This window comes from Lissotriton vulgaris, chromosome 2_1 (genome assembly GCF_964263255.1).
Source record: "Lissotriton vulgaris chromosome 2_1, aLisVul1.2, whole genome shotgun sequence".
NCBI classification, from domain to species: Eukaryota; Metazoa; Chordata; class Amphibia; order Caudata; family Salamandridae; genus Lissotriton; species Lissotriton vulgaris.
The window spans coordinates 239687526-239713016 of record NC_141687.1 but is presented as its reverse complement, the minus strand read 5'-3'; the positions used below and the strand labels follow the sequence as shown (position 1 = coordinate 239713016).

Here is a 25491-nt window from a genome sequence, read left to right as displayed (position 1 = left end):
AATCACCCTCCTGGCACTTAACGTGCAACTGCGAAGAGCTATGGGCATAACCGAAAGGTCCCTCCTCATCTGAATCCTCCTCTCCCAGAAGGTAGGAAAGGAGTCACCTTGCTAGGTGAAGTAACTTCAGGAGTTACCGGAGGCTTCCTGACTTTTTCTCCAGAAATCTTCACTCCCTTCGACGTGGTAGTTGACGATGATATTGCCATCGTCGGCGCTGTCGTCGACACCGCCATCGTTGTTACCGCCGACACCATTGCTGTCGTAGCCATCGCTCTTGTCGCTGCCGTAGTTTCTGCGTCATTGACGTCAACGACAACAGCTTTGTCGTCACTGCGGTCGTAGTCTCCGTCATTGATGGAGCTAGAACTGTATTCCTAAATACCAGTAGAGATCTCGGTGACTATCCCATCTTCTGAACTGTTGTAAGCTGAGGAGACAGACGTGGCAGGGAGGGAAAGGCGGTCCGCAAAAGCAGACTGGCAGCAGAGGGGTGGAGGGAAAGACACGCCGGGTCACGCTGCGCCAGAAGGTGCCGGTGCAGAAGGTGCTGAGGCACCGGATCCCCTGAGGCGGGACGCCTCCATGCCCCGTCAGGGAAGAAAGGAGCGAACCCTTAAAGGGAAGTAAGACCTCCCTCCCACCAAAGCCCTGGTGGGGAACTTCCAAGAGATGGTCCGCCGGAAAGTGAGCAACCGGGTCACCCATGCGCAGAATGCCCACAGCCGTGGACACCGCGCGAGCAAAGGCTGCCCCTGCCTCCATTGGGCCCTGCGGTGGAGAAAGCAGATCCTCCGTGGGCGACGGCTGCAAACTAAGGCAGCCGTCCCCGAAGCCAAGCGGGACGGGCAAGGGTCAGACCTGGAAGTCAGAAGGAGCCGAAGAATGAGGGACCTGCTGCTCTTCCGATGAACACCTCTGCCTCAGGAAAGGCGGGTAGCCGCCCTTCGACGTCACCGGTGAAAAAGATACCACACGGCGACCAGTCTCTGGGGAGGACGACACCAATATACAGCCTGCCTCCAGAGAAGACTGAGCGTCCGAAGACGAATCTGCAGCATGACTCCTGCTCGGAGCCGTAGAGTCCGCCACTGAGGCAGAACGTCGGCACCACCCGGCGTCGCCAGACAGGGCTCCTCCAAGTCACACCACATCGGGGACCAGAGTGGAACCGGAGCCGAACTGGTCCAGGGGCGCCGCCTGAGCGATGCAGACTCGACCCCCGCCGAGGCAGTTGCCTGTGCGGAGGAACGAGAAGGGCCTAGGGAGAGACACAAAGCCATCGACCAGCCGCGCCCCAGAATGTGGCAGAGATCGCCTGGCAACCGATGCGGTGGCGCCAGGGACGATTCAACCTTCGACTCACCCTCCGACGAAGCAGCCCCCCATGAGGAGGGATGAGAGAGTCCACCCAGCCACTACCCGGAGCGGGACAGGGAAGGGTCCACTGACCCGTGTGGCTCCGCACAGTTCAGCCATTGCCGGTGCCGTAGCGGAGTCACCTCGGTCTTAGACAGACCCACCTTGTCAAAGGACCGAGAGGGGCACAGGGATGCGACCCGAGCACCTGCGACCTCCCGCGTCACCACCGGGACTCCCGCGGGTGTTTGGGGTGAGGAAGAGACACCGTGGCCTGAAGTAGGTGCCCCGGAGGAGCCGCACCTCTAAAGCACCACATCCTCCAAGCCTGAATCCGAACCAGTCGGTGCAGGGGCTGAAGCCGCGGTGGGCCCCGCGTAAGGCAAGGGATCCACCGACGCCCCAGGGGGGAAGGAGGAGGAAGAGACACCAGCATATGTCTCCATCTGGACTCTCGACGCCCCCAGCACAGGGAAACAGTGGATAGGACGACACGCGGGCCGCATCACCAGCGGAGAGCCCACGCCCCCGGTAGGCCGGAAACCAGCCCCCGGGGACAAACTGCGACACTTACCCACCCGGGAGCGACGCGCATGTGACATCGGAGAAGGGCGAGGACGACTACCACAGCAGTATCTGAAGCCATCCGCCGAAGCAGACCGAGGGGAGGACATCTACCTCGAGAGACACGCCGAGAGAAGTTTTATCCGGCACTCCCGCCGTGACTTCGTCTTCAATTGTTGGCACGCTGCACAATCAGTGGTGCTGTGATCCTCCTCCAAACATCACATACAAATGAGGTGAGGGCCCGTCGCCGACACGACGTGCAAGTCTTGAAGCCCGGAGGCATTCATACACTGTTCCTCAAAAAGAAGGGCCAATGGAAGGAAAAAGAGGGCCCAAACAGATCCATAGCAAGGACCGGATCCGCGTTGCATGCGGAAAAGGAAAAAACTGATGTAGGCCTGCCGGGTTGGGTCTTATTTGACTTCGCTGACGTCACGTACGAGGACGACGCCTGGACAGAGTCGCCTGGTGTTGCACCACCCCTGGCGAGCAGGGACGCTGTGGCTAAAGTTTTCCGGATCCAGACTCACGCCTGGGGATAATTCTACGTGAAGTAATCTGAGGCTAGTAGCCTTTATCAGATGAACAATACCATGACTGGGGTTTGTGTTCAATCTATTTGAAGTCTTGATCATGAGATTCCTTTATAATTTAGCAAACCCATTAAAAAATATTTTCAGTACGGAAATTATATACGAAGAAGCAAATGGGGTTTCTATTTAGTAAAGTTATAGGTTCACTGCTTCCAAGGCCTAGTTGGGTTAAAAAACAGGTTATCCTCTCTGAAATTAGACACAATATTAAATTATTAAAAGCTTGAAAAAGCTTAAGATAACATGCTTAAAATAACAGTAAATTATTTTACTCTTACCTACGAGCTGCTTCAACATTATTCCTGACAAAGTCATTGAAAGGCCGCATGTGTTCTTCTTTTGTAAACAGAACGTGGTTGGCAATACTTTGAAGGATCTAAAAAAAAAATATATATATATATGTGTGTGTATACACACAATTTCAATATGTTGAGACATGCAGTTTTAGTTTTCGGTTTGAATAATGAGCATTGCACATTCAAAACTATTTTACGTAATAAGTCAACAGTATAAAGGGTGATTGGCACACTTTACGGAGCTGCTCTCTTGGGAGCTAATGTAAAATGTGCAATTCTTAATCATTCAACAAATCAAACTGGACCATGGAACAAAACTATGAAATTGGCTGCATTTATTTATCCTTTGAGTATCACGGCACAGGAGAATCCTCCTACCCTGCAGTTTTCCTTTGCAGTGTTGAATACTTCCTGTTATATTTGTAAGCAGCATATTTTAGGATTTAACAAAGTGTGTGCAGTTAATGAGTCACACTGCATTTGACTAACAAACATGATGGTACCTAGGAGCAAGATCGCATTATCTTCCTGATAAGTGGCTCTGGCCTCAAAAAATAAGACCTAGCTGAAATGAGGACCTGAATAGCAATATAAAGCATGGACTCTACACATTTGTTAACATACTACACTAGAAGTAGCTCCCAGGGGTAACGCTTTGATTAATACAGCACAAAACTTTATGAATAACATCGATCCGTCAGACTAGAGCCAGTTGTGTAGTAAATTGCACTTGTCATCTCTACAAACAACACTGCATTACAGGACTACTTTCATCTCAAACATAAACCAAAGGAATCAAGCACACTAATTATCATCAGTAATGGACAAAAACCTACTGATTTCTTCAGAAGATAATAGAAAGTTTGCAATTGCCTATCATCTCAGTAATTTGTGCATCCTCAAGTAAATAACTCTGAAGAAGGTGGGTCATTTGTAGTTTAGTGTTGGTATTAACTGCGGAACTTAAAAAGCTTGGGACTCATCATATTATAACCATGTTCAGAACATTGAAATGGTAAATCAAATACTAAAGTCTACCATAAAAACTGTATTTTCAAATAGCAGATAACTGTGCAGAATTACTGTCTTCAATCGAAAAAGACACACACAGTTAAAAAGAAATTCTCAAAACTAGGCAGATCCTAACTGGCAGACTTTGCCTCGTAAAAAAGTAATCAACTGAGATTTGGCTTGTAATCCCTTCATGGCGGAATGTGTGCTAGGAAGGGAATGGGCAAGTGAAGTACCCTCTGCATAAACTAGTTCTGCAGAACTTCCCGCTTGCCATTAAATCATTCTCAAAATGTAATCCACAAATACAAAACTCAGCTATTGCTCTGTAAGACTTATTCTGTTGGGGCAATTGACATAAAAAAATGATACAGAACTGTGTTGTTCAAGAACACAGACTAATGTCTGGGGGATTCGACATTGAACAAGATGTTCTGAAGACAAAATATATTTTTCCCATATTTTAAAATCAAGCAAATGCCTTCTTTCACCTTTGACATAAGCTTTAGTCCTCGTTCAATTCTAGGTGGTGGCTTCTTCTCCAGAATCCCTGCTTCATAGGGGGAAACTATTGCAGGATTAATGAATCGTAGGAACATGGCACTTCCAACTGCACCAATGCTGTTTTGCGGAAACCTCTGGCTGACAACCTACAAAATAAAAATTGATAAAACACATTTTTAAAAAGTCACTGTCTATTAAGTGTTTAAATATCCTGTTCAGAAAAGCATACAGTGTAAATTCACACAAAGTTACTATTTGTAAAAGGTACGCTGCAGACCAACCTTTCTGCTTATTGAGACTTAAAAGAAGACGCTATATGCCAGAGAAAAACTATTTCTTAAAGGAACACAGGGTTTTATTAATGGACAGCTACAATGTAACCCTTCTATCTACTAAAGTTTGGTATTTCAAAACAATCTCCCACAGACACACGAGAGATTGTGAATAATGCTGCTACTATCATCAAATATTATGAAAAATACACACGGGTCAGATTCACTACTGAGCACTATAACTGCAATCTGCAGTGAATAAATGACAAAACATGTGGTAATATTTTGATTTGCCGACTTTAAAAATTTTTTTTTTTTACAAAACGAACAGTGTTACTTTGAAGGCAATAACATTACCTCATTGAAACTTTCTTTATTGCAGATTTAAAATTGTTTCAAACGTTCACACAACGATAGCCTCACAACCTGGATGATGGTGCACATAGAAGTTGTGCAATAAAGTTGAGGTTACATTTTTTAACATGGTCTTATGGCCAAGTAGCAAAGTATTTCAGGGGAAACCAGAAGTCAAAGCCATTTAATAATTTCTAAACGTTGAATATCAAAATCATGCCAACTATTCCTAAACAGGCTATCCACAGAATGGAATCTCGAGCACCGCAGTGCTTGCTGGGTGAAAGGAACACATCTAGCTTGAGAAACAACATACTTTCTGAGTTCCACTGGCATTGGGGTGCCATAATGTTACTTGGCAACGATTTATTTTTTAAGTGGTCAAGGCCTGTGACAGATGTTTGGATAGATATATGTTTAGCCCCAGAGAATATGAAAAGGACTTCAAGAAACATTTGGTTCTTCTCCTTCAGACTGAACTTTTTTTTTTTTTTCAAGTCGTGGATCAATGTAAATGATCTAAAAAGGTGCTGGTCCTTCAGTAGCAAAGATGGTATAGAAGAGCAAAAGAAAGTGATCACGTTGTGGTAAATATTTGATTTACCGTCCTAATTTCTATGCAGGTAAGTACTTAATCAATAATAACTCAATCGGAAAGAAAGAGGCAGAGTCCGTGGTGTTAGAGTTCTTAGGGGTTTTATTCCTTAAAAAGGAATGGTCAAGACCGGATATCTTGTTCCTGCCACCACTGGGGTGCAGGAAGGGATAGAGCAATATTTTATTGACAATACATAGCTTATATACTTAAGTTACATTATAGAAACCAATACAGTAGGCGTAACAGCTGAGAGAAACAAGATAAAACACACACGTGGTAGTGATACGTAATTAGAAGGCGTGAACTAGGCGCGAACATGGAGGTGTGTACTAGAAACGTCACAGGTAGGTGTCACAAGTGGGTGGCAACAAAGCAGAATCTTGTAATGTCAGCAGAAATCTGAGGCCTGGATGCGCGCGCAGCTGCATGACGTGTGATTGACGTGAAACTGGAGGGTGCAGGGGACTTGACATTTACACTGGCGGAAAGAGACAGAAGTCTGGCATGTCAGATCAACTCGTACCTCTATCATATCTGATATCTGATGTTTGGGAACCATATTATCTAAACGGAAAAGGTCTCTGGGGCAGAAGCTATTCTATACTGACTGTGAGTGCGTGTATAAGCGCCTAAGTGTCTACATGAGAATGCGAGGGGCATGGGCCTACCATGGTAACAGAGGCTATGAATTACTTGCACGGAGACAGTGAGGCCGGGCCCTTTACTCTGCAGCTGGGGGGATGTTTACTTAAACTAGTAGGCAGGAATGCATTTTCGAGGAGCGGAACAGATAATTCGAAGGTTGAATACAGTCTTGGCAGGCAGCAGGCTGAGCTAAGCGCCGTGAGCCGCACAGGGAGTAAGGCAGAGGTCACGGGTACAGAGACAGCCTGGGCTGAGGCTTTCGGAGTCAGAAAGCAGGAAAAAAGGCTCGATGGCAGAATTCAGGGCCTACTTTGCCAGAGCTGAAAAACGTGTAAAGTACACCACAAAAAGACGTTGGCATAGCATACTTCGAAACGGAATATTCAACCCATTCAGGGTGGGTCTGAAAGAGGACATGTTAACGTTGGACGCAAATGTATTTGCGTCTTCATAGCTGGCACAGGAGGGAAGTTACATGCACTTTAAGCTGGTACATGGAGACGGTGGGGTACCCGTTAGGGAACATTACTTGACCATAAAATTTATATTTCCTCATTCCCTCCTTGTTCCCTACGGACCCTTCATGATATATCGATCCTCATGAATCGATCAGTCTGTTCTTGTAACATCATTTGTTCTTCTTTTTTTCTTTCACGTTTTGAGAGAAAACTGGAATGTTCAATGCACGATGTGGCACACAGTCCACAAATCGCTGGCCCACACTGTAGGCACAGGCAGCAACTGAATACTATGACAAGGGCAATGCCTAGGAAGGATAGGATCTTCCATCCCCAAGCGGTTAACGTTGTCCAGAACCAACCGGACCATGTCCAGGTGCCTGGATTCTGATGTATCTGATTTGCAATTTTATGAAGACGTGTAATAGCTTGGTATACCGTTGGCGCGTTTTCTGGAATGAAAACACAGCAACTTGACCCGATGACCTTACAAGCTCCGCCTCTATCTGCCAAGATGACGTCAATAACAAGACAATTCTGAAGAACAACAACCCGCATGGCGGACTGCTCCTCTGTTAAGTTACCTAGGGCGGAGGCAGTTTCATTCACTACTGCTTCAAGTGTTCTAGTTAATCTGCGTATTAGTTTACTATTTTGGACGGGACCTGTGAAGAAAAAGAATCCTTTATTGAAATCTGTGTATTGCTCCCATGCCGTTTCAGTGTAGTCGACAATCGGGAGATCTCTTCGGAGTCTATTCTTTACTAGATTTGTATTTCTGTGATAATCAGGAGGCGCTAGAAAAACAGGGGGCAGAAGGAATGCAATATAACAGGTACCATCCCAATCTGGAGGCAAGCGTATGTATGCGGTATGGCCACAAACAAAGTAGGAATGACGGGTAGCTCTAAAGGAAGATTTGCCTTGGTCACTGAATTCGACCACAGTAGTACATTTGCTATGTCCTAAGTGTACTGAACCTTTCTTACTGACACATAAATCACCAGTGACTGGTAATACTGACATAGCAGGGAGAACTGGTGCGGCTTCGGATTCAACAGTAAGAATCATAAGGTTAATTGTATAATTACCTAATCCATATACTTCATTTTCTAGATCAGTTCCTACTCTAGTGGGGAGTCCCTTCTTGTCAGGGTAACAGGCATTAAGCAGAACTAAGTTCAAGTTTCCCCAAACCCAGCTCCCTTTGAAAACAGCGACATCAGGATCTACGGAATTAATTATTCTAAACCATGCACCACAGGAGCACGGTTACGGAAAGAGGGGCAGAACTCCCTTGTATTTCTGGTAGGGAAGGAGTCGGCCACATATCCAACAGTTTGTAGCATTGTTAGTCTGATGGGAGTGATGTAACATACTAATGAATGTGTTGTTGTGCAGCGCAAGTCTGTAAGAAAGTTCGTGGGGAGGTAATTCACTAAAGGAATGTTCAGCAGTGACATTGTAAGCAGATTGTTCACGCTTGAAAATAGGGTAGTATATGGGAAGCAATATACTAGCAACAATAATCAGAAGGCTTAGAAAAAACATAATCAATAATGTCACTATACAGTGACTACGGAGTGATTTGCAATATGTACGTTTCTTGAGTTGTCTCTCTCTCTCTCTCTATCTCGATCTAGGGGATACATGTCAGAAACTATTTAACCGATTCACCTAGGGGAGGACTTAAACAATTAAACTGTCTGACTTGCTAGATCGAAGTTTCAATCTGTACTCCTCTTGGGGAGTTTTCTCTTGTTTCGGAACTTTAAAGTCACTAGGTTCGATGCAGTCTTTGGAAGGGGTGGACGAGTCTTTTTCTGGCATCAGTTTGTTACACTTTTTTATATGGCTCGTATGGATCCACCCCTTTCGGCCTTCTACTTTGATAGCGGTCCGCGTTGTAAGAAGGACGGTCTTCGGCTCTTTCCAGCGGGGCTCCAGCGGACTTTTCCTGTCGAAGTTCCTAATTAGGACTGTGTCACCGGGACGGACATCATGCGGCTTTACATCAGTGTTGTCAGGGAAGGCTGCGGCAACCTGTGAACGACATGATTGGAGTGCAGACATCAAGGAGGCAAGGTAATCTGTCAGCATATTACAATCAACATCGGTAATTTTCTTAGGTATGGGCGTCCCCCACATATTCGGTGGTCTGCCAAAGACCACTTCATACGGTGATAATCCTGATCGAGTGGGCGACCATTCTCATATAGAACAATGCAACTGGCAGGGCGACTATCCAGTCGACCCCTTTCTCTTTACAAACTTTAGCAAGGCGGGTCTTTAGTGTCTGGTTATGCCTCTCTACAAGGCCAGCGGCTTCGGGATGTCGGACACAATGGAATCTCCACTGATATCCTAGCAGCAAGGAAACCTGTTTCATGAGTTCGGATGAGAATGGCTGTCCGTTATCTGAGTACACGACACAAGGCAAGCCGTATCGTGGGAAGAATTCTCGAACCAGCTGCCTGGCAGTGGTCGGAGCAGTGTAATCTGGGACTGGATATGCTTCGGTCCAACGGGAAAGTGCACAAACAATTACAAGGACATATTTGAATCCTCGACAACGGTCCATCTGGATATAATCCATCTGGAGGACTTCAAAAGGGTGATCGGGAGGATGAAATCCACCTTGCTCTACAGGGACGCTTTTACCTGGATTGAACTGACAACAGATCATGCAAGTACGCACTTTCTGTTTTGCTGCTGCTCATAAGTGTTTGTTATACCAGAGATTCTGTAAACTGTCTAACATCGCTTTTTCTCCTAGATGTGCTGGACTATGTGCTGTATTGATTATGACTTGAACCATAGAGTCGGGGAGAAACCATGTAGATTTTCCCTTCGTCATCCAACCTTGATCTGTCTGGATCCCTCCTAGTTCAGTCCATTTCTTTATTTCATCTGTAGTAGCATGTGTCTGAATATCAATTACATCTAGGGCGGGATCCCTGACTGTCATACAATGTGTCGGTACTATTGTCTTTGTCACGTCAGTTGTCTGAGTGTGAGTCAATGCTGTATGTTTTGCTGTCTGGTCTGCCAGGTCGTTACCCTGGGAAACAGAATCTGTAACTTTAGTATGTGCTTTACACTTCATGACGGATATGCCTGAAGGCAGATGTATTGCTTCTAACAGTGCTTGAATGAGGGGACCGTGTTGGATCTTGGCACCGTGAGAGGTCAAGAAACCTCGTTCTTGCCATAACATTCCGAAGTCGTGTACAACTCCGAACGCATAACGGGAATCAGTGTATATGTTAACATTTCTGTTCTTGGCTAGTATACAGGCTCGGGTCAGAGCAATAAGCTCTGCCGCTTGAGCGGATAGCGTATCAATACGATATGTTTCTTTAACTTCAGTTTCAGTGGTCACTGCATATGCGGCCACTAATTCTCCTGTACTTGTTCTCATACATGAACCATCCACATAAAGTGTCAGGTCTGGATTTGTCAATGGAACATCGGTTAAGTCTCGTCGGGGCTTTGTTACTGCATTAATGATCTCTATACAATCATGCGGGCTGGATCTGTCATAATTGAAGGTAACAATGTAGCGGGTTTCAGAATGCTGCAGCGTCTGATTTCTATGTGCGGCTGGAATAGCGTTAATTCATAACCTGTCAGTCGTGCTATAGTCAAGTGTTGAGTCTGAGTTCTGTTTAAAAGAACCTCTACAGAATGTGGAACTTGTACTGTTAATTGATGTCCTAAAACAATTGAGTCGCTCTGTCTGATTGCTAGTGCTGTTGCTGCTACTGACTTTAAGCACGCAGGGAGTGCCTGGGCTACTGAATCCAATGTACTTGAAAAATAAGCGCAAGGCTTATGTGAACCTGCTTGATCTTGAGTGAGGACAGACAACGCTGTACCTTCACGTTCTGTAACAAAAAGTGTAAAAGGTTTGCTGTAACATGGTGTCGCTAAAACTGGTGCTTGGCATAAAGCTTTCTTTAATTCTTCAAAGGCTTGTGTGTGTTCCTGAGTCCAAGGAAGGGCAGTCGAAGTCGCTGCCTCCTGTGTTGTCAACTGAATGAGTGGTTTAGCTAGAAATGCATACTGAGGAATCCATTGTCTGCAGTACGAGGTGAGGCCTATAAAGGCCCGCACTTCCTTTTGTGTCTGGGGTTGTGGCATATTTACAATTAACTGGATGCGATCAGGAGTGAGCTGTCTCCCCACTTTGGACAGCAAGTGACCCAAGTACACAACTTGCTGAACACAGAATTGTAGCTTCGAAGGGGACACCTTGTGTCCCTTGTCGGCCAGAAAATGTAAAACTGTCAGTGATGCTTGTTCACATTCGGGTTCACTTCGTGCGGTGATCAACAGATCATCGACGTATTGCAGTAAGGCGGTGTTAACTGGCATTTGAATACAATCTAGTTGTCTTTTCAGTGCTTGACTGTAGATGCTGGGGCTTTCTGTGAATCCTTGAGGTGCGCGTGAAAATTTGAAACTTCGTCCATTTAAACTGAATCCGAAAAGGTATTGGCTCTCTGGGTCAATAGGCACACTGAAGAAGGCGTTCTTGAGATCAATTACAGAAAAGAACGTTGCTTCAGAATCAATAGCAGTCAATAGGGAAGAGATGTCGGGAACCACAGGGTACTGTGGTACAATGCATTTATTCAGTTCTCGTAAATCAATCACCAGCCGATATACTGGCGGTGCATTGGGATCAGTACGTTTAAGAATCGGAATGATAGGGGAATTACAGATATTGGAGTCGGTCTCTACGACCACTCCTTGGGCAATGAGCTCTTCAATGATTTCCAGTAAAGCCACTACAGCATCGGGTGGTAACTTGTATTGTCTGATTCGTGGTAAAACAACACCTGGTTTCAGTGTAACACGGTATGGTGTAATGTGCAATTAATGTGTAATTAGCAGATTCCGCCCTTAGATAAGAAGCTGAAAACCACTAAGATTTCAAATAAATTGAAAATTTTAATGCCAAAAGAATAATCAGAGACGACAAGCGAACAGCCCGGGTAAAAGGAAGGTAGAATGGCAACATGTACGCAACAATGGGAAAGAGCTGAGCCAGAAAGTGATTTACGTAGTAGAGAAAGGAGACGGACAGATAGTCAGTCAAGGGAAAGAATACAAAGCAGGAAGCAGCCGGTTCTAGAGCAGGTACCGGAAAAATTCAACGGAGCCGAAACTGCCATATCAAACTGTAAAAATAACAACCATCTCTCTGACAGGGTCAAACATCACGAGGTATCCTCAGCCCAAGAAACCAGGGCTATTACATCAAAGGAGACAGACACTATACTATTTGTCCCCGAATACAAATCCAGAGGAGGAGTGGACACCTTAAACAGAGGAAACATTCAAACTCGTCCACTCAATCAAGGGACTGGAAGACATCAACTCAACAGATTTGCCTGAAATCGAATTCCAATCTACATGTGACCCACACAATCCAGAAATGACAAAGACAACATGGAAATCAAATGAGTTGGTTGATCGGATCCTAGGAGAAATTAACACATTTTCTCAGTGGGGAATAAAACTGGAACTAGGAAAAAGATTAGCCTACACAACACCCTTTCTAGAGGAAAGCAAATAACATTTTCATACAGTAACATCTATTCTAAAAGGAGCTCTTATCCAGTCATCGGGGCCTCACGTTAAGCTCCTATACACTAAAACCGTAATAACACAACCACCTGTCCCCATCCTGGCCAATATACAGCCGACAATAACAAATGAAGGCGGGCAATGACAAGGGTTACCCGCCCAGACCTCACCACATACCGATCTGATTAATCTTAGAATATGTATCTAGAATATCAACGGTCTGATGAATAAGTTGGAGGATCCGGAAACATTAAATTACTTAAGGACATTCAACCTGATATTACTTCAAGAAACCTGGGAAGAGCACGAGACAGCCCTTGAAGGATACACGTCACAAATAGTACCAGCCACTAGGACCTCAACCTTTGGTCATTGCTCAGGCGGTCTGAAGACATTTGCCTCAATTCTTACAATAGGAACAACAGGAGAGATAAAGATTTAAACCATAGCTCCAAGTGCAATACAGGCAATAGCCATAACAATCAAAATCAGAAAGGTGGATCAGCCACTTGTAATAATCAACTCATATATACACCCGAAGCACAGACTGAAAGGGGCAAAAGAATTGGTCAAGGTAACAGCAAGAATCATAGAAGAGAAAGATGTGGAGGATCTGATCCTGGCAGGCGACTTCAATGTTTTTCTGTTCGGAACCGCACTAGAAGACGAATTAGGGGAATTCCAAACCAAGCCCAAGCACTTCCAAATAAACAAACAAGATGCTCCATTCAACAACTAAAGGATTTAGAGCAACTAAATCTAAGGGTGATGAACGGCCGGTTCAAAGAGGACATCCCACCCGCATCAACTTATCACTCCACAACCATTTCTTCTTATCTAGATTATACCCTTGCAACTCTCCCCTTGTTTGACATCATCAAGTCATTTAGATTGTGTGACAACGAGCAAAGTGACCACCTACCGCAAGAAATTATGTTAAGCGTAACCAGAGAGAGCCACATGGAAACAAGGGTAAGTGCTGGGACTGAATACACTTCAGATTTTACACGAATAAGGTACAAACCAGACAAGATTGAAGAACTGTCCACAAGTGCGAAGGAACTAATTCATCAAGACAACCTGGCTACAAACCCAATTGAAGCATTGGAGGAGTACACAAAGGCCCTTGGGACTAAGCACGCCACAAAACCAAATAGCTTCAAAGGTAACTCTCAGGGACCCACACCAGGAAAGACAAGCTCGCCCGAGACAAAAAGACTCAAACGAAGAATAAATCAAATTTTAAAAAGACTTGGAGCACAACCACAAAACAAAGCCCTGCAAGAGGAGTTACGCAATTTAAAAGCCAGGCTAAAAATAAAAAAGTTGATCTGGGTAAAGAAAAGATAGATGAATGATGAACTCTGGGCAAAAATAACATACGATTCGAAACAGAAAAACAGCGCCAGGTTCTGGCAGACAATTTATAGTCTCCAACGGCCCGGTCACCATGGAATAAGCTCATATATAGCAGAGGCAGATTGGGCAAATCACCTGTATAATCACTTTAATGACAAAAACCAAGAGGGGAACTCAACTGAAGATAAGCCACAGAAAAAGGAGAAGGAACAGGAAGACATCAACGTAGGAAAGGCCAAACAAGGAACTAGCAAAGACATCAAATGGGATGTGAAACGGCATAAACAAAAGGACGAAGAAGGATTAGGGAATAAAAGCCCAAAAATAACATTGAATAGCAAAGAAAACAATACTAATACATCAGCAGCTCAGATAAAATTACAAATATAGAAGGGCAAGTCGGAAGGAGCACCAGGTCCAAATGGTATACCTCCAATAATGTTCAAGCATGACATTGAATTTTGGAGTAACATACTGGTACCAGTTTTGAAGGGCATACAAGAGCTAGAAACCAGCCCGGCATCCTGGAAAGGCTCGACCATAAGTCCAATCTATAAACAGGGCAACAGGAGTAACCCTTGCAATTACCGTCTGATTGCCCTAATTGACATAGAGCAAAGTACTACGCCGGCCTAGTACTGGAGGTATTGACATTTTGGGCATCGCCAAAGCAAATAGTCCCGGTAAATCAAACAGGATTCTACAGAGGACAGGGCACCACCACTAACATCATGGCGTTAACCCTGTTGGCAGACGCGGCAAAAGCAGCAAAGACCTCACTATTTTTATGCTTTATAGATTACAGCGCAGCCTTTGACCACGTGGCTCGGGCCAAACTATGGCAAAAGTTGGAAAAATGGGAATACCAAGTCCTTTCATGATACAGCTGTTCTTACTTCATACTAACACCTGGGTTAAGATCAAGCTGGGAGATGGGACGCATCTCTCAAGGCGGATTAACACCGCCAAAGGCTTGAAACAATGGTGCGTCCTAGCCCCCATGCTGTTTAATCTCTGCTTAGCAGACCTTCAATGGGAATTGGACAACTCAAAATCACACCCCCACGACTGGGAGAAATCTTGCTGTCCAATCTCCTATATGCTGATGACCTAGCCCTAATAAGCCAGACTCCGGGTAATAAGCTAGAAGTACCTTGGGGTACTACTCCGCAGCAGAGGCTCGTTTAAATCTCAATTAGATAGGGTACAATTAGCTATCTCGCGATGAAGCCTCTGAAGAAAGAAAGTTTTACCTGACTGCACGCTTGACCCCATCCTACAAGTAATCAGAGCAAGATTACAGCCCATGCTGACATATGGGAGTGAACCAACACACGGAAAAGATGCGTTGATTCTAGATAAAGTGATTAGCAGAACATATAGAGCAATTTTCCAGCTACACAATTATGTGTCACCTGCCCAAATACGCCTCGAATTTGGCCTTCAGAAGCAGACAGTGGAAAGAAGGGGTATCTACATAGAATTCTGGCACAAGATCCGAAACGCAGAGCAAGGAACTCTAAATGCCCACCTTTGGATTGAACTGTTACAACGCGAGCAATCATCAGCCTGAGAGTACCTGTTCGAATCACTAGAGAGACTTGAACTGACCGATCTTTGGGAGTCGCCAGTAGATCATAGGAGCTTTAAAAAGGTTGCAACCAAAGTAACGAAAATGATATCCTTAACAGAAGACAAGGAAACTCCGGCAAAGAGGGCACACAGCTGGACAGTGTTGAATGACTACAAAGCACTTAAGCCACAAGCTTACTTGAAAAGGGGAATTAAACAGAAGATAAAAGAAAAACATTTTTAAGGCTGCAGTTTGGTATCTTACCAATTCTCCCTCACCTAGCACCCTGGAAAAGGAGACAAGAAGAGCAAACCTGTCATCTCTGTAGAATAGGACCCGAGGACCTAACACACATAATTTGTATTTGCCCAGGCTTGATGGACAAAAGGCGAGCTTTATTACGAGCCAAATGGAACCAGAAGGGCATCAGGACTTGCAGGCAGGCAAACTGTCTTTCAACCCACAGGAGACCCAGTTAAACTGCTGTCTCTCAAAATACTTTGATATAGTGGCTGAAAGACTAAAATCTCAGCAAAACGTGGAGACAGACTAGGAGACAGCTAGCGCACTTAATTGAGTAACTCATTGTGACTTCGGCACACGAAACAACCCCGATAAAGTAAACTGAAAACATGAACTTTATTCGCTAACACATAAAACGAGACAACTCTGATCTCTGTATTTCAAAGTTTGAAAGTTTTTTTTTTTTAACTGAATTTTACATTATGGGTTTTAATTAACTGTACAATAAAGATTACTTACCTGTGCGGAAAGCAGTAGTGAAATGTGTTAAAAATCCTGTGAGGAAAGCGCCTCGAAAATGAGGGCACAGTAGATGAGGTACAGGGCGAAACCGCCACCTTCAAAGGCAAGCCCAGTAAGGGCTGAAATACAAAAATATTGTTTACCCAAACCCTGAAAAGGGGGTGGGGGGAGAGAGCCAGCACCACAGAAGTGGAAGAATCAACGCAAACACCCTATGATAGCAATCATATAAGGGTGCATTCTCAGGTTGCACCAACACTAAGAAGCGTACCACACAATGGTGGTATCTTGGCGCAAAAAGATTATAGAGCGTCAGTGGTGAGAACTGAGCCTGAAATTAACAGAACAAGGCTCTAAGATAGTGACTGGCAAAAGAAGAGCAGCCATCAAAGGCAAGAGGATCCCAGCGACACTGAAAAACGCCCACGTGAATACAGGAGAGGCAGAAGCCATACAGTAAGGAACCAATACCGAGGCAGTGAATGATTACTAGAGCCAACTGCACCAAAGGTGCAATAGATTGATGCCAATGCCAGGATAGCAGAAAAACATGAAAACGACGCCAACAGCAAGAGTGTGGCGAAAAAATCCATAGGAGCGTACCAAGGCTAAGGCAGTTACTAAATAGCCTAGAAATACCCCACATAGGGTAAGTGTCAACCCCTGCGAGGGGGAGTCCTCTTGGGCAAAGCACACATTCAGAGGAATGGACGGAAAGACAGAACTAGCCGTCTGGCTGCATGTAAAGAATATAGATGGCGGAACCACCGCCTACACTATCCGGATGCTACGCAGAGTACCGGGACATGTACAAAATCAGACAAACAAGGCAACATCGCCGACGCAGAATAAAAGAATACTGATAAGGCAAAAAAAGGCGTGCCTCAAGAGTCACGGTAGCCCTGACATGAGGCGGTTGACCCCTGAATCTGCGCGGCTATCAAAAAGGTCCACTCCATTGAAAAGCAGATCCCTAAGAGCATCCCGAAAAATGTCTGGGAAACGACTGTTGCGCAACTAAGCATGGCGGCGCAAAGCCACCGACCGAGCAGGAGCTCGTCCCACCGAGTCAGTGGCGTCAAGAGAAGAGCTGAGGGAGAATTGCGCCATTCCCCTGCCATCATGCAGAAGGCGGATTCATTCATTCCGCAGTCCTTCGGGAATTGAAGGTAGAAGAGCCTAGACCAAGTCCAAAAGGGTAGAGGATGCACGTGCAAACACCAAGCTGTATTCAAGGCACGGATGCCAGCACTGGCAGAGGCGAAAAGTTGGCGCCCACATGAGTCTAACCACCTAGACTCCCTGGTGGGAGGCAATAGAGGCAGGGCGGAGAAAGACTAAGTCGATGGCAGCCTGAACAACTAGGCCCTGAGCCCTAGGGCAAAGGGAAAGACAGAGCGGATCATTAGGGTTAGCACAGTGTCAACGAGCTATGGCCCAATCAACAGGGTCACCTGAGAAAGGCCTTGCCCATGTGTCCAGCATGATGTCAAACAAGGACGCCCCAAGGGGCAGCAAAGGCTCCACTTCAGCCGGCTCCATATGGAGAAAATCCAACAAAGGATCAGAAGGCATAGTAACCACAGGAGGCTGAAAGGAAAGAATAGCAGCCGCCCTGTGAATAGCCCATGCGTAGGCAGCACTAGCCTCAGTTGCCATCCGGGAGGAGGGCTGGAGACTAACCCGTCCACTAGACCACAACAGCGAAGGAGCCAGGGGCTGATGCGTTGTCCACGCTACACAAGGTACCTGCACCATGGGCCGAAACGATCGCAGATCAGGGGAGTCTGGAAGAGCGTCAGCGTGTGGCATAAGAGAAGGCATAGGCGCCGGCACAGGCTTCGACCGACGCAGCGTGGGAGTCGCATCGACGGCTTAGGAGTCAGGTGGAACAGCATCCTCCTGAAATAGAGGAGACGTGGACGTCGGCACCAAAGTCGACGGACGTTGAGCCGGAGTCCTCTGGACATCGACGACCTCCAAGGGGGACTTGGGCTGGGCGCCGTCCAACGTCGACCCCACTGCAACATGTGGGGAACAGGGTGTCGAGTCCGGCGCCGCCTCTGATGTAGAGGCAGGGGGCCGCTCAGGACTATGCGGAGACTGACAGGGTGGGCTAGACGGACGACTGGGAGGACCCACTGGGCTGTGTCCCGTTGGCGTCGATGCACACAGCCGGAGCAGAGGACGAATCCGCCGGCGAAGACCTGACTTGAGTACCTTCCACCTCTACGGGACCCGAAGGCGCACTAGGGAAAGTGGGGGACCAAAAATAAGAGCTGAGTGCTTCAGAATAAGCCTCCATTTGGGCTTGTGTTGCTTCGGCACCTGGAAAGGGGGGGTACGGAGGAGACGACCGGCAAAAGCCCATTTCCGGCATGGAGCGAGAAGAGCAGGTGCCAGCAGCACGGGTAGGGGAGGAAATCCTCCTGGACTTACGTTTGTGTTTACCCTCCAAACGACGTCTGTGGGAACAACCTCGGGAGTGGACTCGACCCTGATAGGGAGAGCGGCGCCGCTAAGGTGCAGGACCGACAGCCGTGCAGCCAGCAATTTCATCCAACGCTCCCGTAAGGACTTGGGTTTCGTCCGCTGAGAATCGTCGCACTCTATGGAGTTGTGGTGCACCCCGAGGCACCACATACAGATGGCGTGTGGGTCCATCACTGACATCTGATGTACACAGGTCTCACATGCCTTAAAGTCCGAAGGCATTGAACATTGTTCCCTGGATGCCAAAGGCATCGAGAATACCAGAAAAACAGGCCAAGAAACCGCTGGTTTTCCAGGATCTGCGTTGGGACGTCAGTGCGCCAGGAGGGGCATATATGGCTCCGCTTATGTCACGTCCGTGGACAACGTCAGGCTGGAGCCATGCGCCGCCGCCGGCGCGCAGAGGTGTTGCTGCAGAAAGTTTTCCGGATCCAGTCTGACGCCTGGGGATATTCTAAGTTAAGGAATCTGCGGCTAGACGTCTCTATCAGATACACAAAAACAATGGGTAAACAGACCACCAAAATTGGCCAACAGTTCCTAAAGACCAATAACCTATACAGGAAAATGGACAATAATCAGTTGCTGGGAGTTCGGGGGAAGTCAAGAATCCACCTGTACAGAGTAAAGAACTCAACATTATTGCAGTTCTTACCATAAACCAACCTATATAGCTAAGTGACTAATGGAAACTATAAGTGACATCGTGGCAAGAGATCCTCTGAGCTGCATGCTGCAAGTGACCATTGCCACATTGCTATCTAATGCGTTGCATAGACTTCACAAAGTTCAAATAGGTCTAGTAACTGAAAATGAAGTTTCTAATTCTGGGTGCATGCCTGGAACAAAATGAGCAACTGGAAACTGTGACTGCTTTATGGAAAAGCAGCAGGGATGAGATGGATTGTAGTACTATTCAAATCTGGGTCCATTAGAAGGAGAAGAGCTCTACTGCCTGCTCTTGTGAAGTCAGGGTCTGTACTGGGGGAGTCTCAGTAAAAAACAGAGCATGAAAACTGTGAGATTCTGCGAAGTTCCGCCAATGGGCAGGATTACGCATGTTGTGCTGGTCATGCTGCGATTCAAAATTGGCAAGAACGGCACCAAAAGAGGTGTTAGAAAACACAGCCTTTTGAGTTGATTTTGCTGCCACTCATGAAGAAATTACTTGAGAAGCAGCCCTTTGACAGAAAATCTCACAGGAAGTCCTCCTAGAAATCGGAAATAGCAGTACAGGACACACACTTTCGCTCGCCTGCTCACATTTCTGGAGTCTGGCAGGAGAAAAACGTCTGCCACACGGTGATTAGTAGATTTTGGCCAGAAATCCAGCACATTCCGCGAGTGGAATGAAAGTTTCTCTCCGGGCCTACTCTATACACAGTTGTGTGCACTGTAAAATACCCATAGTCCATTATTTATCTCTGGCCAAAGTATTAGCACAGAATATCCATGTTCTTTTTTTTATCTCCATTGCATTACTTACATACTTGTTATTGGGGCTAGTATAGCATCTACGGATACTATAAAACTGGGCATATAGAGAAAGTCATACCCTTTCAGGTAGCCATTAAAGAACAGATCAGTTAACTACACCATTCTCCACATTTAACTTTTAAGAAAGGTAGCCAACAACCAGGGCTGAGGTTTGGAACTAGGTCTAGGTTAAAGACACCCAAAGCCTCACATGTCCAGAGAACAGCAGGAATAAGTATGGTGTCTTATGTAATGGGTAACTGTTTAACTTTAGATACTCACACTTGAGAAACAAGAAGAGTAGGACACTGCATTGCTGGGGCAAGCAGGCCATGTAAGAACTCCAAGATCTGGTCCCCATAGAAATGAATATTCTGGTGTTATGGCTGTTGTTGAAATAAAGAATTTGAATAATGACTCTTGGGAATGGAAAATAACATTTGGGGCCGGATTGTTAGACATTGTGCTTCTTGGAGCTGTCCCAGGGCTTAAGTTCCTTTCCTCGGTTCTCAAAAAAAGAAAAGGTGCGCTCAATATAAGGATTCCTTGTGGAATAGGGCCTCTTTTCTTGGTGGAAAATTACCATTAATGGGCATGAAGGTAGAGTGCACACACTTTACTTTCTGAGGCCATCTGAGGTCAGATGAACCTTCCTTTCCATCTGGTGTTGGGCTTTGGGAATGTGACATCTATTTTGGAAAGATAATTTTGAGGTTCACAGCACCATATAAAGCAAGCATGTGTAATCACTGAGAACAGGATCCATTTCCTACTCCTACACTTGTATAACTGCAAATAAGAAGGAGCTTCAATTAGGAATCCTTAAAAAATGTACAACTAATAAATTACATGGCAAATGAAGATCAGACAATGTTGTATGTAAAGTGTCTGGTACCTTACACTGGAATGGAAAACAGAGTGAGGATATTTATAGCCATAGCTCATCATCAAGTTGAGGAAAGGCAGCATATCTGTGCAACCAGTACTAAAAGTGTACTAACTGGACTAGCGTGGAATGACAAATTAGGAAACTGCCATTTATGAGAATCAGAAAGAGGTAAACTCCACGCGAATAATGGTAGGAAGGCAAAGCAAACTTAGCACATTGTTAAAGATTATTTTGGTAAACTCAGTAACAGAATTGTATCTAGAGACCCGAAAAGCTAACAAGGGGGAGGAAGGGAGTTAGTCAGTAATGATGCATTAGAGAGACAGGTTTACCAAAAAATCGATATCAGATACTATGATTCACTGTGCTGAGCACCATATATACTCTTATTAAAAAAAAAAACTATGCCTGACTGATCAAATGAACAAGTTACGTAACTCAATTAACACTCTTTCTGTTGGATACTCTATCTTCCCGCAGATTACTCACATTTAGAATATTCCCCAGGTGTCAGACTGGACCCATAAGTTTTCATAGCAGTGCTCTCATGAACTACTAGATGAAGCTGTATGACTTCTCATTGACTTTATTTCACCCAAGAAGTAAGAGGGGAGCCACATATAAAAGCACCACCCATGCTTGCAGACGTCAATTTGCTTGACTCTTTCCAAGCCTTCAGGAGTGATGCACAAAGACAATTGGAGGTGCCAGTGTGCAAATCTCTAATTTGGAACCTTTTAGATTGTAAAAATCGACCACTCCACAGGACTGGCAGTATCAGGCACCGGGCGTTTTCCTGGTGGGCCAGAAGGGTAAGACTGGTTTTGCAGCAGTGCTGCAAAATTAGCCCCCTGTAATAACACCAGTAACAGTGCTAAAGCGGAAGCAGTGCTACTTCTAGCTAGCAACACCCTCCCTCCCACACTGCCCCCCACTCCGCTCTGGGGCGGGTCTGGCAGAATTGACAGGGCTTGTTTGTGTTCCCAATCCTGCCCTGTTTGCGGTTAGATAGAATATCAACCACAAGGCATTAGCAAAGCTAAGTAACTTCGAACCACAGATTCCTCACTTTTAGAATAGATACCAAAGCAGTACCTCCCAATATGTACAGTCTGAAGTGGGCTTGGCCCAAAAAGTCCAGCAGAATCTAACTGGCAATATGATCTTCCTGCTGGACTTGCCTCTCAAGGAAGCTGTGCTTCGGGAACGCATGCATTGACACCCAGGTCATGGCCTGACATGTCAATATTAGGCAAACCATGTGCCAAAGCATTTGTAGCAACCTTTGTCCTGGTGGAATGCGCCCTCAATCCTTAGGGAGGCTGCTTCTTGGCCAATGCATAACAGATTTTCAAACAGAGGACTATCCACCTTGGCAAAGTAATTTTCTGCCGCAGCATTACTTTTCTATGCCCCAGACAACCCCACAAAAAGCTGACCTTCCAGCCAATGGTCTATGGTGTGATTGATGTAGAAGCTTAAAGCTCTGTTGAGTCCACCTAATAAAGTATTTTCTCCTCTTTCGAGAGATGATACAGTACAAAGAATGTTGGGAGAGTTGATGAATTGCATAATGTGAAACAGATTAAGTCAAACAATTGGTTCTGATGGGGATTCTCAACTGCTTAGATTACTCCAGGAGTAAAGACTTATTCATAACACATGTATCAATAAATGAAATAACACACCAGAATTAGGATTTCAATAATGTATTCGAAATTGAATATCAAAATGTTTAAGGCTGTCACGCTTTACAAATTCAATTGTGGTGAAAAAAGTGACTGGTGATATTGACAGTAGACTATGTACAAGACAAATAGACATGTGACTCTAAGCTTGGGAAAAAATGGGGATTTTGTTTTGTCCATATCATTTTTTCACATATGCTGTAGGATCCATTGATAAGTATAAACCGTGATCATGAGCACTGGGCTGACATATGCAGCAAGTCGACGTTTCGACCCTGTAAGTGGCGCAAATGTAAAAAGTATCAAGGCGGGTCTTCCTCAGAACTGGAAAAGGGGGGGAAGTGTTTGACAGCCAAAAAGCAGATGCTTCAGTAGATGAAATCTGCATATTGTGTGATTCCTCTTATTCGCCATTCAAGTTATTTACGTGTTAAGGCAAAAGCGTGTCTGTCCGGTAATTGCTTATTTCAACGAAATTCACAAGACTCTAACCGATTGGTGGAAGTTAAGTGAAGAATTAATTGAGCCTTCAACCGGCTGGTGGAGACCTGACTCTATAATAAATGTATGAGTTACTTACCTTCGGTAACGATGTATCTGGTAGAGACGATTCTAGCAGCAGATTCCTTCACGTAGAATATTCCCCAGGCGTGAGACTGGATCCGGAAACTTTTTTGCCACATCATCACTGCGTGCCGGGGGCGACATCACGCGACTCCGCCTAGGCGTCGTACGTGACGTCAGCAAGGTCACATAAGACCTGCCCTGGCACACCTACGTCAGCTTTCTTCTGAGAACTTTTCCGCACCACAACGAGGAATCTCCTGGTAAAAAACTGTGGAAGCATGGGAACAGTGTGCGAAGAGCAGAAAAATTGGAAAGAAGCGGTGACTAAACCACACCACACAGAATAGTAGCAACACAGTAGAACCCAAAGACAGGAAAGAAGAAAGAGCAAGCAGCGCCCTGCGTAGCCACCCTGTCAGGACATAGACAGCCTCCCACTCCCGTGCCCCAGAGGCAAGGAACATGTAGTAAACCTACCACCCCCATCCCAAGAAAGGGGGACAACAACCCTCCAAGCCACTCCAACATAAGAGGGCAACCACCACAAGGGTCAAGGCAAGACATGGCCAGACCTTAATCAGGGGATAGCATTGGAAGGGAGGGAAGGATAGGAATAGAAAGCAATCTCCCCCAAGCCTGGAGTAGCCAGAGCAGCAGGGCACCAGAACACTGGACCCCACCCTTCAAGAACCAGGGAGGAATGATCCGCCCCCTGACAGAGCGACCCATCAAGAACAAGGAATGCACTCACAGGAGACAGAGCCCCCCGGGAGGAGAGTACTGAAGGCCAACCCAAGGGTCCTCGCAGAAAAAGGGTAGAAAGGGCGGGCCATGAAGGAATCTGCAGCTAGAATCGTCTCTACCAGATACATCGTTACCGAAGGTAATTAACTCGTACATCTGACAGAGACCACTAGCCGCAGATTCCTTCACGCAGAATAGATACCCTAGCAATACCCCCTGGGAAGGAGGATCTGTGAAAGGACCCCACCAGTCAATACAGAACAGAGGGTCAAAAAGGACCAGATCTGTGGCCAGGCAAGGGGGACGACCACAGCAGAACCCTACTGACCCCAAGGGGATGTAGGGGGCAAAAGAAGGCTGAAGAGGCTCGTACACTCACAGCAAAGGAACCCAAGGCAAGGGCGGAGAGGCCGAAGCATGCCACTCCCTCACAAGGCAACACAACTTCCGCCCAAGACCAAAAAGGGAAAACTGAAGAAGAAGCCCAGAGGGCCCAAGGAAATGAGGGAAAAGAAGGCAGACCCACTCAAGATGGAGAGCAGCCTGCTAGCCAGAACAGCGCTGGCAGTCAAGCCGCCAAAAGCAGGAAGAAGAGAAGAAGAACAGCCCGAGTCCCCTGGAAGGCCAAGTAGGCAGCGCCTAGCAAGGGAGAACACAGAAGTGTCCCAGACCTCAGGACAGGAGCAGGGAAAGGAGGAGGTGCCTGGGTACACCCCTGCGAGTGGCCGCACACACAACCTTAAGGAGCAAAAGCAACCTACACAACCACCATGGAGAACAGGCACCCGAAGGCGACCAGAACCCTGCAGCAGAGCGCAAGCCATATGACCTAGGGTACGAGATGCCCCCAACATGGGAACCCTCTTCTGAAGAACTTCCGCAGCAGAGGAACTAACAAAAGAGCCACGGGGAAAAAAACACCCCGCGAAGGTTTGACAAGCAGCCCAATCAAGCAGAAGGCCTGATCTCAGGGCCAAGTCTGCACAACAATTCCAACACAATCAACAAAAGGGCCGTCCAGCAGCCAACAATGCCAAAGTCCCAAGAAGGTCGCAATGGCCAGAAAACGCACTCCACAGACAGAACACCTAAGAAGGCCCAGACTCAACCCGACTCAGGAATCACTGAGGAGGGGACGGAGGAGGAGGATGATAAGGCAGAGCAGGAGGAGGACAGAACCCTGCCAGAAGCCTCTGGATGGCGGAGTCGGCCAGGGCATGGAACAACATACTGCCAAACGGAAGATCAATGAGCTGCTCCCGAATATTCTCTGGGAATACTCCATCCCGAAGCCAAGCATGGCGACAGAGAGCGATCGAGGAAGCCATGGTCTGGTCTAACACCTCCAAAATATCCAAGGCGGATTGGAGAATAAACGCCACCAGCTCCTGGCCATCCAACGCATGATGCTGTAAGTCCACCTGAGCACCCTCCTGGGATGCTGCAGATCCCACAGACTCAGCAGAGTCCCACAAACAGGAGGAGGCCCGAGCCAACACACACAAGGTGTTCAGGGCCCGTACGCCAACGCTGGTCGAGGGTAATATATTGCGCCCCCAAGAGTCCAGCCAGCGGGCCTCTAGGAATGGCAGTGTCAGCAGTGGCGACAGGGTGGGAAAAGCAGTCTGCAAAAGAGCACAGGAGGCAGAAGGGTGGAGGGAAAGGCACACCGGGTCACACGGCCC

The 25491-nt window shown here is 46.3% G+C and overlaps 1 protein-coding gene across 6 annotated transcripts in view; it reads right to left on the bottom strand.

Annotated features, from left to right (window-relative positions):
• The window catches only part of NF1 (neurofibromin 1), a 2008692-nt gene that overhangs the window by 730620 nt on the left and 1252581 nt on the right, over positions 1 to 25491 (bottom strand). For all 6 annotated transcript variants that reach the window (XM_086954827.1, XM_086954826.1, XM_086954830.1 and 3 more), the window contains 2 exons: positions 4318 to 4476; positions 2798 to 2895 (listed from right to left, as the gene is read on the bottom strand). In XM_086954827.1, coding sequence (XP_086810953.1) covers positions 2798 to 2895; positions 4318 to 4476 — 257 coding nt within the window. The remainder of the gene's footprint in view (positions 1 to 2797; positions 2896 to 4317; positions 4477 to 25491) is intronic.